The sequence below is a fragment of the Pseudopipra pipra genome, chromosome 8 (genome assembly GCF_036250125.1).
Source record: "Pseudopipra pipra isolate bDixPip1 chromosome 8, bDixPip1.hap1, whole genome shotgun sequence".
NCBI lineage: Eukaryota > Metazoa > Chordata > Aves > Passeriformes > Pipridae > Pseudopipra > Pseudopipra pipra.
Genome location: NC_087556.1, coordinates 23,619,408 through 23,632,733, shown reverse-complemented (window position 1 = coordinate 23,632,733; position 13,326 = coordinate 23,619,408). Strand labels below are relative to the sequence as shown.

Genomic DNA, 13,326 nt, shown 5'->3' with positions numbered 1-13,326 from the left:
ATTTGGGATGAGTTCAGCAGTTGGTTGTTCAAAGAGGGCTAGGATGTCAAACTCTCAGCAGAGGAGGCAGCATAGCCAGGGAAACAAAAACCCTGAGCTCTAGTGCTGCCATAGATTTCTGTCCAGCTGTCCTGTCCCGACAGCCCTGCAGGGGCAAGGGCTGCACCGGGTTCCAGCAGTGTCCTGGCCCCTTTTGTTCAAAGGCTTTGTGTGGTGGACCCCCCTGTGCAATGGCACACCTGTCAGCGCCCAGGAGAGTGTGGATATGATTCAATGTTTTGTGGGAATAAGATGCCGCTCCTTGGCTTGAGAGCCTGCTGCTCTGTATAGCTCTGCTTTTCCAGGTGCTCAGGTTACTCCACAGCCAATATACAGACTTCTCAGGACTCTGTTCCAGGAGGGGCTGATGGGAGAGAAGATGAGAGGAAAAATAAGATGCTACTTGCACTATCCTATGCAAATCTGACATTACGGGCTGCAGCCCTTGGAGGTCTCAGCCTGTCCCCTTTGCCAGTTGATCCTTCCTTGATGGCTGAAGACATCTGATGGACAGGGATGTTTTGCCCTTCTAGCAAGCTTCCAGGAGTGCATGTGAGTACCAGCCACTTTGCTTTACCCTAAGGGAACTCAGGCACACATTCATTATATTCTCAAGGTATACTCTTTGCTTCTGATCCATGTTACCTTCCCAGCTTGAGCTTTCTCTCCAAAATGCTTTGCTGACATGCATCTGGCTGGCAGGAGAAGATCGAAATCTCCAAACCAGCAGGGAGGTTGCTGAGCTGTGGGGCTGATAGCCAGGGACCACTGAAGTTGGATAAGGAATATGACCAGGAGAACCTGGGCTTGAAAAGGTCTCATCTGTACAGGTAAATAGCCTTCCTACAGATGGAGAATGGTCAGGTGGGCTTTCCAGTGCAACAAGGCAGAAATAGCAGCCTGAGTAGTGCTTTCACTGGGGACACGACTGACTTCCTTCCAGAGCCCACTGTGGTTTGAAGAAACTCAAGCTCCTGGCTAATGTCACGCAGCTGATGTGTTCAAAACTCCCTGTCCCATGCCCAAAGCATCCTTCTGGCATTTACAAAGGCAGATCAGGGAAGGCTTTTTGAAGGGGCAGTGAGGCAGGGAGGCTGCCAGACCATCTCCGTTTCTGCAGTGTCAGCTCTGAATGGGCAGTGCTGGCAAACTGCTCTGACCTTCAGAGCTGTGGAGATGTCCATGAGCAGCTTTGCCTGCTGGGCCTGTGCTACCAAGGTCCCTCCCCTCTGGTGTGGGGAAGGGGGTCAGTGGCTGCTAAGAAATGCAGCTTTTTGCCTTCATATGAGCTGCTTTTTGATTCCTTGTGGAATTTACCTAGTTTGAACTCGATAGTGGTGGGCAAACACCAAGAGGCAGCACTGAAGACCATGTCCTCTCTGAGGGATTTCTATTTCATCTTGGGAAAGGGGACAGACTCTCCCAGTGTGTCTTCCTCTGCATTCCCAAGTCCTTCATAAATCGCCATACCATTTTTTTTGTGGTTTATGTCTTTGGTGTAGAGTCCTGCATGGCTGGCTCATGGCTGTCAGTACTTGTCCTTGGGGAGCTGGGAAAGGAGGCAGAAGGCACCAGATTCTCTGACATTGCAGCAGGAGTAACTCTGTCATTCCGTACCACACAAACTCCTTGGAGCAGGATGAATCCTGCCTCTGCCCACACCATGAACAGCTGGACTATGGAGAAGCCTTCAGGGCTCCCAACAGCATCTCCATCCTCCTGGACATCACTCTGTGCAGGATGCATGCTGGGACCGGCTCCTGCTGTTCTGCCTCTTCCAGTTTTCCTGGGTTTCTTTGCATGCCCAGACACTATGCGTCCAATGCCTCGAGGAGAGGAGGTGGGGACAGCCTCTGGAGGCCAAGGCAGCAGTGAGGCAAGAGTGGGACAGGAGCTCTGGGAGTGACAGTGGGAGGGGATTAGGATGGTTTATGGGCTCACAGCTGCTTTTCCAGCCATGGGGGGTTTTTTAGCCAGGGACTCCCTGCATGGAGCCAGGGGAGGAATGCCTGTAAAATGTGGAGATGAGCTCCCTTGCGGCACAGAGCAGCGGGTGTTTCTCACCAGCACTTGTCGTGTGCCACCATCACCGGGTCAGGTCACAGGAGTGTCTCCAATTAACCCAGCTCCCTGGTGACCCTCAGTTGTCACTCCAGGCTTTCCTCCTCCCCCTTCCTGCCCCAGCACGTCTTTCTTACCTCTACATCTGCTGCTAAACCTCTGCTCCTAGCATCCCAGCAACTGCTGAGAACTGGTGGCAGTAACCCAGATTTACTCCCTAAATCAAGGCAGTGGCCACGCCCGGGCTTGGAGCTGTGTCCTGAGGATGTCCCTGCTTTAGGATGCCCCAGCACCACCAAGCTGCGTGGTGGGAGGGAGGGCTGTTGCTGCAGGGATGAGCACAGGGCTTGTTGATGGGTATGGGCTTCAGTGGAGAGGAAATGGGAAGCTCCAGGAAGATTTTTAGGTGGTACTTGCTAGGAGAGTACCAGAATGGGGGAGAGATGGCTGCTGCTGTTTCCTCCTCTAGCTTTGGCAGAGACCACTGGACTGGGCACATTTAATCCTCCAGGTGCTGGTCCCAGACATGAGCCATGTACCTGGATGACTGGAGTGAGATCATGGCTGCAGGACACAGCATGGCCTGGCTTAAAATCCTGTCCTATGCTTGCTGCTTTGCCTTGTCTTAGCACAGGGCTTGGGGTGAATCCTGGGGGTGTTTAGGGCTGCCCTGCAGCACTGCAAGTGCTTTGGGCATGGCTGGAACCCATAGGCTGCATGTCCTCCTGCTGGGTCATCTCACCCCTGGGCATGTCCAATAAATGGATCTTCCTCCTACTGCTCTGGGAATAAACCAGGACAATCCCCAGAATTGTGGCTCCCTACAGGTCTCCCTTACTGTGACCCTGTCACCGAGGTTTCTGCAGCCCAGCACTACTGCACAAAGGTAAAGGTGATGCCCCAGTCAAGACCTGGAGAAACTGAATCTGGGCAAGACACAGGAGCTCTTGAATGGGTGCCTGCCCTGGGAAAAGCTGAACACTTGGAAGCTGGGAAGGGCTGGTGGCTGAGGGGGAGGGCCCGGTGCTTTCAGGGAAAGGTAAAGGCTCACACAGAGGGAGGAGACAGGAGCTGGAACCTCCTGTGTGGGAGGAGTCGTGCCCGGGCTCTCCCTCACCCCAGACAGCCCGTTTGGGGCTGGGCACGGCCCATGGGCTTGGGTGCTTGGCTCTCCCAGCTCTGCTCTGCTTTCCCAGCCCAGCAGGACCTTCCTGAGTGGGGCCAGCCTGTCGGGACCTGTCCCTTTTAAGCCCTTGGAGCTGTTTTCAGCCGTGGCTTAATGGGGTTCCCATCCCTTCAACTGTCTGTTCGGCAAATTAAGAGCTTGCTATTAGGCTGCTAATTAAAGGCACTTCATTAGCAGCAGGGGAAGCAGCTCCTGGCCGCAGCAAAATTGGATTCCTCTGAGCTGCTATGAGCCGAGTCTCTCCTCTCTGGGGCTGGGGGCTGTGCCCCTCCATGTCCAGCGAATGCACCTGCCCCGAGCCATGGCCGTGTGGCTACCAGGCTCCTCCCGAACCGCAGGGACTGGGGCACATCAGCCCCACGGTGGCAGAGGGGCCGGAGGTGATCGGGGTCTTGGGTGATGTGGGGCCGCCGCTTCGTGCCCAGCCTCGGGGGTGGTGCAGTGATGTTGCCCTGCTTACGGTCCCCGAGGCCACCCCCGTTTGGAGGGGGCATGCGGGAGCTCTCGACGGTGGCAGAGCATCACATCGGTCGTCCCACTGTCCCCAGGCTTGGCCGTGACCCCTCAGCGGGCTGGGCAGCCCGGAGGTGCTGCCCCTGCCCTCGGCGAGGGAGGAGGCCCCCGGACTCCTCCTCCGGCCGCTCAGGCGCCTCCAATGAGCCCCGGGGCACCCGGGCTGCCTGCCCTGCCCTGCCTTCCCTTCCCTCACCCCCTCCTTCCTCCATCTAAAAATGGGAGAGACCAGCCAGGCCGCCGGACCGGGGTTGCCTTCCTCCCCCTCTCCTTCTCCTCCCTCCCCGCGCTCCGCCTGCAGCCTCTCCCCGACGGTCGGGAAAGGGACCCCGCGGCCCGGCGGGGACATCACTGGGGTGAGCTGTCCCTGCGGGCCGGGGGGGGCTGCGCCATCCCTGTTCCCCTCCTCCCTTACGGTGCCCCGTTCCCCCAGTACCCTGGCCTGACGCTCCCATGGCCGGACACCACCCTCCCTTTTTTCCCAGCTCGGGATTCCTGATGGGATTAGGGGGGATTTGCTGTGCGTGAGCCGGGAGCTGCTAGGTGCTACGGATCCGGCTACCGTGCGGGGGGTGTTGCGAGGAGGGCCGGGCTCTGGGTGCTGGCGAGCGTGGCTGCTCCCGTGGGATGCAGAATCACTTCGCATCCACCCCGTCCCAGTCCTGCCGCTGCGGGGATGGGAGACGCTCGTTGCTCAGGGGGAGATAGCCGGGTGCAGCACCCAGGGGTGCTCCTGCAGCTGGAAGTGCTCTGAACGCTCCTGGGCACCCAGATCCTGGGGTGCGCTGGGTCAGGGCACGGGCTCTCTTCCCCCGCGGCCGTGGGCTCTCTGCAGTGAGGAGCCCCAGCAACCGGGGCAGGAGACAGAGGTGTTGGTGGGGGTGAGGGTTTAGGAGGTGGGTGCATGTGGTGTTTGGAGAGGGAGGGCTGAGACCTTCCCTGGGGACCTGCACCTTTCAATGGTGCTGGACCACTCTCAGCAGCACCATTTGGGTGCCCCATCGAGGGAAGGGGATGGGTGTCCCTCCCTTCCCTTCCTGCCCCTTTCCATCTGCTACCCACTCCCAGCTGGGGACAGGGTTGCCCAGGTTACTCAGGCTGGGCCCCCACCAGGGTAAAAAAAGCCTCACACCACAGCCACAAGACCAACCATGGGGAAGCTGGATTGTCTGGGCTGGGTGCTGAGCACCAGCCAGAAGTGGTGCTCAGCTCAGGGCTCTGTCACATTGGGGTCTTTGCTCTGGGCCAGGGTCATCCCTACTAGAAAAGGGACAGTGACCCAATACAGTTCATGACACATGATCTTGGCCCCTGTCTCTTTGACCAGTGCCATGCTCATCCTTCCTCTTCTCTCCCAGCATCTCACTTTCCCCCTGCTGTCGGTCACCCTTCTGGTGTCTTTTGGCTCCTCCATGCTCTATGGCTACAACCTTGCCGTGGTGAACTCACCAGCAGTGGTAAGGGACAGGCAGCCTCTCTGGGAGCAGGGGTAAGGGCTCTGTATCCCTCCCTAGGAGGGTGGAGGGATTGCTACCCAGCATCCCCACATCAAAATGCTGACATTTTCCTTGGGCAGTCACCCATGGAAAGCAGCCCAGGGAGAGGAACGGGATGGGAGGGACACGGGAGGCTGTGTTCATGTACTCCAAACTGGTCGCCCTGGGAAGTCAGAGGCTGGGGAAAGCTGGCCACAACCTCCTTGCTCTAGCTCAAGCTCTGTCTGGCATCTATAAACTGCCATTAAGCCTCTCTGATGCTGACACAGGCTCAGCAACCCAACCAGCACATCATAGTCATCCTCTGTCATTTCTTGCCTAGCATCTCCTGCAATGCTATTAAAGTCATGGCATCGTTCCTATAGAGCTTGTCTCCCCCTTTCTCCCAGTACATTCGGTGCCCATGTGTGTCTCTGCCCTGCAGCACATAAAGGCTTTCTACAATGCCACGTGGTCCCAGCGGTACGGACATGAGCTGACCCCTGGCCCCTTGACCCTCCTCTACTCCCTGACTGTCTCCATCTTTGCCCTGGGAGGGCTGGTGGGCTCCCTGCTGGTTGGGATGCTGGTGGAGCGATATGGCAGGTAAGGAAGGGTGTCATACGATGGGACAGAGTGATTGAGGGATGGGGTGGGACTGGAGGAGCTGCCCTTCTGCTTGTGCCTGCTAGGAATGGCGCTCTGAGCCGCAGTGCTCTCCTCGTCCTCCTGGCCGGCGGCTTCATGGGCTTCAGCCGGGAGCTGGGGTCCCCCGAGATGGTGATCATCGGTCGCTCCATCACAGGGCTCCACTCAGGTACGAGTGCACAAACCCTTTCTCACAGCTCAGTCCCCTTACAGCCCCTTCACAGGGGCTGGAGAAAACTTCATATTCCCCCCAGGCTCTGTGGATGGGTCTCTGGTACGGACAGGACACCTCCCTGGCCGTGGGGTCCCTACTGTGGCTGACGCTGGGCGTGGGGGGAGATGCACCGAGTCTCTAGCCAGGCACCTTTCTCCCCACTGCCTCTCCCATCCCAGTTGTTCCTGTCCCTGCCAGGTATCTGTCTCAGCGTGGTGCCCCTCTACCTGGGAGAAATTGCCCCCAAGAACCTGCGGGGTTTCCTGGGCCTCATGCCCAGTATCTTCATCTGCCTGGGGGTTTTTGCTGCACAGGTCCTGAGCCTCCCAGAGCTGCTGGGTGAGGTGAGCATAATATGCCAGCCCACATGTGCTGGACCCTGCTCTGCCCTTCCCATGACTTGTCCTATTTCAACTCCTCTCAGGACAGATTCTGGCCCCTTTTGCTGTCAGTGGTGGTTGTTCCTGCCTCCCTCCAGCTCCTGCTGCTGCACTGCTTCCCCGAGAGCCCACGATACCTGCTGATAGAGAGAAATGATGTCTGTGGAGCCACCAAGGGTGAGGGAATATCTTGGGGAGACTGGCTCCAGGAGATGCCGGGCGCTTCTCCAAGGTCTCCCAAGACCAAGGTGCATCCTCGTGGCACCCTTCCACACCCAGACCTCACAGCCCACCACAATCCTTATGGTTCAGTCCTTCCGTCCCATGCAGTTGTGCCACAGCATTTCCATAGTGCCCATCACTGTGGATGAGGCTTTTCCCAAGTTCCTATGGATGCTGAGCCCCATGGGTCAGGGAGGTCTCCTGGGGAGGCTGATTCAGAGCAGAGCCAAGCCCCTGCCCTGTGCCATACCGACGAGCATCTACCCTGGGATGGGGAGATGTGTGTCCGTGACTCCTACTCTCCTCACAGCACTGCACCAGTTCCTGGGGACCCCTGATGTACAGGATGTGATCAAGGAGATGAAGGAGGAGCAGCGGTCACTCTCCTCCATGGAGATGGTCTCTGTGTGGCAGCTGCTGCGGGACCGCTCCGTCCACTGGCAGACCCTCTCGGTGGTGGTGGTGAACGCCGGCATGCAGCTCTCAGGGATTGATGCCGTAAGCTCTGCAGGGTCCTTGCTCCAGGACCTGGCTCTGCAGAGGCTGAGCTGAGACCTGGCAGCTCATTTCATCAAGTGCCCTATGACTCCAACCCCTGCTCATGCTATGTCCCCTCCTTGGCAGATTTGGTTTTACACCAATGTCATCTTCGAGAACGTCGGGATCCCTGTGTCCCAGATCCCCTACACCACCGTGGGCACTGGTGCCATTGAAATCATCGCTGGGCTGATTGGGGTGAGTGATGGATGGACAGATGGACACGGCCCCTCCATGCCTAAGCCTTGTTGCCAGCTCCCAGCACCATCAAACAGGGGGGCTGAATGCATCCCCAAATGTCATCTGTGCCACAGCACAGATGTCCCTTTTCTGGTGGGACAGAGAGTTTGGCAGGGAAATGGGGATGGAAGATGGGATGAGACAGACTCAATTTGGGGGTCACGTCTAGAAGGGGTGGGAGAACTTTGGGGTAGCAGGGAGATTGGGGAGAGATGCCAGGCAAGGAGCAGGTTGGAGATGATGGAGAGGGCTAGAGGTTCCTTCTGGCTCCCACTTTCATTGTCACTCTGTTAGCAGAGCCACATGTCCCAGTCTGCCCCCCCAGCCAAGCACTGGTCTGGTCCCAGACTAGCAGCTCTGCCCCCCCAGCCAGCCCTCATTTAGCTGGAGAGTTAGCACTGGGCCAGGCAGATTTATGTCCCTTGTCCCATCTGCAAGTGTCACCCAGGGCCATCCCAAGCCACCTAGCACTAAATCCACACCCTGACAATTAGAGAGATGGATGGCAATGGCTCTTCCCAGAAAACCAGGAATGAGTGGGGGGCTCTCCCCTCTCCCCATAACTCAACCCACTGCAGAGCGGGCCCCCTGCCTCTCTGAAGGGTGGCCCCTTCTCCCCTCCCCTGGCTGTGGGGCTGCCCCAGCCCCCCGGCAGCCACCCAGCATAGAGCCAGATTGCTCAGGAGCAGCCCCTCAAATGGCCCCCGATGGACACGCCAAGATTGGTTATAAAATTACAGGCATTTGTTCTGCTGTCAATACCCTGCCTGCTCCAGCTGCTGCACTGCATGCCCGCACCCTGCCTCTGCCCACTGCCCCACAAACACCCCGTGCCCAGCCCAGCACCTCCACCTGGCACTGGTGGGAATGCAGCCATAGGGTCACCCTAGTCAGCCCCGACCCTGCAGCTTAATGGGACTCTGTGGGACCCCTCTCCTGCCCCATGTGTGCTCACCCCTTGCACTTTACTTTACATGCCCCAGCCTCAGCCCTGGAGCTCTGAGCTGGGGCTGCCCAGGAGCATCCTCCCACCTTCAGCCGGATCTGGGGTTCAGGGGTGCTCCCGTCCACCTTGGAGCTCCCCACCACCCCTCTGCTCTCCCCTGGCAGTGCTTCACCATCGAGAAGGTGGGCCGGCGGCCTCTCATCATCACTGGCTTCTGTGCCATGGGCATCTGCTCAGCTGGCATCACTGTCTCCCTGCTGCTGCAGGTTGGTCTGGCCACTGCCACCCCCAGGGCCACTGCCACTCCCTGGGCTGGGGCTGGGGCATTGATGGGGGCTGGGTGATGTAAGGCTGGGTGTCACATCGGGGGAGGGAGCATGCATGGAAATGAGAGGTGTACTGGCTCTTCCAAGTAACATGTTCCCTTCAAAGTTAAAGAGAAGGAAATTTTAGTGCAAAGAACAAAAAAAGAAAACACAAATTCAAATGAGAAAAGTCCTGCTGCTTCTGGTAGCTTTTCTGCAGAAATTGTTGTTACCAGACAGGCAGCTGTGAAATGCTGGGGGAGGTGGAGAGGTTTGCAGGGTCCTCCTTCTGCTGTCTGCTCCCAGGGGATGTTCCCATGACTCTGGGGACATCAACATCACGAGCTGCAGATCTCAGCCAAGGCTGAACCTCACTAGCTTTGCCCCAAACCACCCATTGCTTGCCTGCATCTCACTGATGTGTCCTGCGTGGCCACTGTCTCCAAGGGCCACCACCGAGCCAAGCAGCTTCAGCCCAGTGTCCCCTCACAGGCTGCCCTGCCCTGGATGCACTACGTCAGCATCGCCTGCGTGGTCGGCATCATCGCTGGCTTCTGCATGGGACCAGGTGGGGCTGGGACTGGGGGAACGGGGGGCGGTGGAGTGGGAATGGGTGTCCCAGGGGACCACCAGGATTTGCAGGCAGGTGACAGAACCTGAGCCTTGGCCCCGTCCCTGTGGCCAGGCCCTGGTTTATCGTGCTGCACCCCACAGGTGAAACCCTCCACAAACCCCTCCAGCCCCATACATCCCCAGAGCACACTCTACCTCCTCCTCCTTGTCCCTGCTCCAGGGCCAAGCAGAATGAAAGCCCTGGTAGCCTTCCTCAGACACCTCTGGAGGTGCCTCCCATCACAGTGTGGCTGATGAACATCACCCTGTCCCTAACCAAGTGCAGGCTCAAACAGCCAGGAGTGAAACCTGGACTGGTTTACCCAGTTGATGTATTAGCAGAGCTGCTAACAGATCTGTAATTCATCCTCAACCTAGACTTCATTCACTGTAATTACATCTTTAATTAGGATTTTAATGGCTCATTGTTCACAAACAATGATGAATAGGAGTTTTAAAACAAACAAAAAAATATATATATCTGTGTTCTGGGCGAGCTGTGAGTAAGAGTCCATCAGGGGCTCCACTCCTCCCTTACTTCTTAGCACTTGTTTTTTGGTTTATCTTTTCCCTTGGAGCATCCTTTATAAAGAGGTCCCAGGCAACCCTGTGCCAGGCAATGGGGCTCCAGTCACATCAAATACATATCAAATACAGTCCCTTGCCAGATTCCCATGCGTCTTGGGATGTCTTCTGGACCTTGGATTCTGCCTTCCAGCACAGGGACAGTCCTGGGACCATGGCTGCTGGCTCAGTGACACATAGCAGGAGAGGCTGAGCCCTTCCAGGAGAAGTAGTCACAACCCATGTCCAGTTTTTAGTCCAGTAACAAGTTGGCTTGGAAAATCATTTCCACACACATGGGAAAAGCAGTTGGAAAATAACATTTCTGTGTCCTGTGGGAAATTCTGATGCTCAGAAATGTAGTTGCTTCTTTCCTGCCTAAATCAGCCACAGTGGGATAGAAGCTAATTGATAGAAGGAAATTTTCTGAACTGTTTTGATCAAGGGAGGCTGGAAAGGGCATTATGGAGGGTACCAGGAAGATTTTTCTCCATGCCTGTGATCTCTAGGAGATTTAATGTGTCAGCATTTAGAAAAATTATTGGAAAATGAGGATCCAGGTGAAATATTCCACCCTTATTTTGACTCAGCCTGAAACTTTCAGTCATGCAGCTTGTGAAACTGGCCTCAGCACCCAGCAATGTGCAAGTGTGGTATGTCAGGGGGATCGTCACCTACCACTGAGACATATCCCAAAGGGAGGCCAAAGGCAGGACACTGGTCCACAACACTCCCCATCTCCTCCAGCTGTCCCAGCACCAGCAGTTTAAACTGTGAGTCTTGCAGGCCTCCAGCCCTTTGGCCACAGGACTGAGATGGACAGGACCTGTTGACCCCAGGGGTGCTCGAGGCACCTGTCCCCCATATCCTTGATCTGTCCCTTCCCTCTGCAGCTGGTGTCTCCTTCCTGATGACAGCCGAGCTCTTCACGCAGTCGCACCGCCCAGCTGCCTACATTGTGGGGGGGTCCCTCAACTGGCTCTGCAACTTCACCATTGGCTTCATCTTCCCCTTCCTGCAGGTATCAGTCCAGAGGGGCCATGGAAGAAGGAGGGGATGGACACAGCCCTGCTGCTCTCCCACAATGGGGTGCCAAGTCGGGCTTAGCCTGAGAGATGCTCATGCTCCAGGCTCAGCTCAGTGCTGGCTGGAGCCAGCCTAGGAAGGGGTGATGAGAGGGGACGCTGTCTTGTGCCATGCCCAGTTTGTGGGTGCCTGACTCTCTGCCCCATCCTGCTCTTATTGTCCCCAGATGTCAGCCGGTGCCTTTTGCTACCTGGTTTTCTGTGGTGTCTGCCTGCTGGTGGCCCTGTACATCTACTTCATCATCCCTGAGACCAAGAACAAAACCTTCATGGAGATCAGTCACATCTTTGCCACCCGCCGCTCCGTCCTCTCCATCCCAGCCCATCTCAGAATGATGAGGCTCGATGGCTATGGGACCTTGGAGAACAGCTCCCTGGAGGGCTCAGGATCCAGCCTGCCCTGATCTGGCTGGGCTGGAGGGGATTGGGATGGTGGAGGAGGCTCGGGGCTGGAGAATAAAGTGGGGGCCAATTTGCTCTGACCTGGTCAGCTCTGGGTCTCCCAGGACATGTCAACATGTCACTGTCCTGCAGCCTGTAGCCAGGATGATGCACCAGGGTGGCACTGCCCGCTGTGCATGACCCTCATGCTGGAAGAGATGCCCCCACAGAGACAAGGGCACCTCCTGTGACTCTCATCACTCCTGGGTATGGAGCCTTGCCAAGAGCTGCCCACATGAGCTGTTTAATAAAGACCATTGCCACCAGAGCCATTGTCTGGCAAGTTCAGCCTGGAATAGCAGCAAGATGTAGTGTGCTGGAATGGGTGCTTTCCCAGTGCCAAGGAAGAGCAGAATGGGTTGAGGGATTTCTCCTCCTCCCCAGGGAGGCTGGAAAGGTCAAAGGGAGGGTGATCAGGATGTCTCCTAGGCTCTTGCATCTTACCTGGGTTGGTCATGCAAAGCCAGAGGCTATTGCAGAAGGGACGTAGAGTAGCTCTGAGCTGGGGGAGACTGTCCAGCCACTGTGCCCCTCCACAGCCTGCTGGAAGCCCCTTGGTGCCTGGCCTCGTGTGCTGGCCCCAAAGAGTGCTCCCACGGGACCCCTGCATGGTTTGCCCTTGAGGACAAAAGGATCCAGGATACACCCACATTCCTTTTCTGCACCCCATTAATTGCTGTGACCCCAAGGTGCTCTCCAAGCATGACGTCTCTCACGTCTCTGCCTTGAATCCTGAGGCCTGTGTTGCAGAGGGAGGGGCTGCCCTGTGTCCCAGGACTGCTGTGAACATGGCAGTTGTGTGACCGAGGACCCCCACAGCAGCTCTCACAAACACCGTGGGGCTGGGAGCTCCCAGGCCAGCAGACCCTCCAGGAGCTATGGTTTGCAGGAGAACTACAGTATTTTGTTCTGGTAAGAGGTAAACCCCAGGCAGTGGGGAGGGCTGTGTGGCCAAACCCTTCTTGTGCTAATGCAAACATCATTTATTTTGTTGCAAATAATTTAGCCCTCTTTTTCCCCAGTTTCCCACCCCGTGATTGGCCCACAGCTTGCGTGTTTGGTGCTTGTGGTCACTTGGTGAGGAGCCCACCCTTCCTGCATCCCTTGGCAAAGCCTCAGGGCCCCTCTGGGGGTGGGTGGGTGCTGGACCCATGGGGACTGGGCCATACCGAGTCCCCAGTGCCTGGTCCCATCACCTCCATCCTAAGCCACTAGCTTGGGACTCTCCTGCATCTTGAGCCATTTAAAGGACATCAGTCAAAGCAGGGGTCATGGCTCCACAGCATCAACCACTTCCCACTCTGCCTCCCTCCCGACTCCGCTGCTCTCGGCAGCAGAACAGAGCGGTAAATATGTGCAGCATTACATATGTATAATGGAGTGTAAATAACCCCAAAAAGTGCATTGTAAATAGACTCCAAGTTTATCCTTTATTAATGAGGCACTGAGTGCCCTGCTGTTTTAGAGCAGCGAGACTTTGATAATATCAAAACCTAAATTACACTTGTGTCTCTCATTCCCAGCAAACGACAGCATCATTTCAGGCCTCTTTGCCACTTGTATTTATTTATTCTGGTATTTATCTATCTCTCCCACCCAGCATGTGGGGCAGCTTGGAAGATGACCCCTGCCCTCCGTGTAGGAGGCAATGGCCCCCCTGGGACCAGCCCCCCCATTCTGGGGTCCTGGAACAGCCAAGGAGCTGGGGTGTTGCCTTATAGCCAAGGACTGCTCTGTTCTGGCTGGTGAGAAGGGGCAGACCTGCGAAATGTGGGGTCAAGGCCCATTTTTGCCAGAGCTTCAGACACCACCAACAGTCCCCTCTTCCCAAGGACTGGAGGTCACTGGCTGAATTCTA

At 56.6% G+C, this 13,326-nt stretch overlaps 1 protein-coding gene across 1 annotated transcript; it reads left to right on the top strand.

The window, feature by feature from the left end:
- Nucleotides 1-3,472: 3,472 nt before the first annotated feature.
- On the top strand, nucleotides 3,473-11,736 carry LOC135418155 (solute carrier family 2, facilitated glucose transporter member 9-like). Its single transcript, XM_064663127.1, has 12 exons — nucleotides 3,473-4,155; nucleotides 5,158-5,256; nucleotides 5,720-5,880; nucleotides 5,967-6,091; nucleotides 6,335-6,480; nucleotides 6,561-6,693; nucleotides 7,049-7,236; nucleotides 7,363-7,473; nucleotides 8,626-8,727; nucleotides 9,259-9,334; nucleotides 10,836-10,963; nucleotides 11,195-11,736. The coding sequence occupies exons 1-12, from the start codon at nucleotides 4,018-4,020 to the stop codon at nucleotides 11,429-11,431; spliced, it is 1,644 nt and encodes a 547-aa protein (XP_064519197.1). The 5' UTR covers nucleotides 3,473-4,017; the 3' UTR covers nucleotides 11,432-11,736.
- Nucleotides 11,737-13,326: the final 1,590 nt, after the last annotated feature.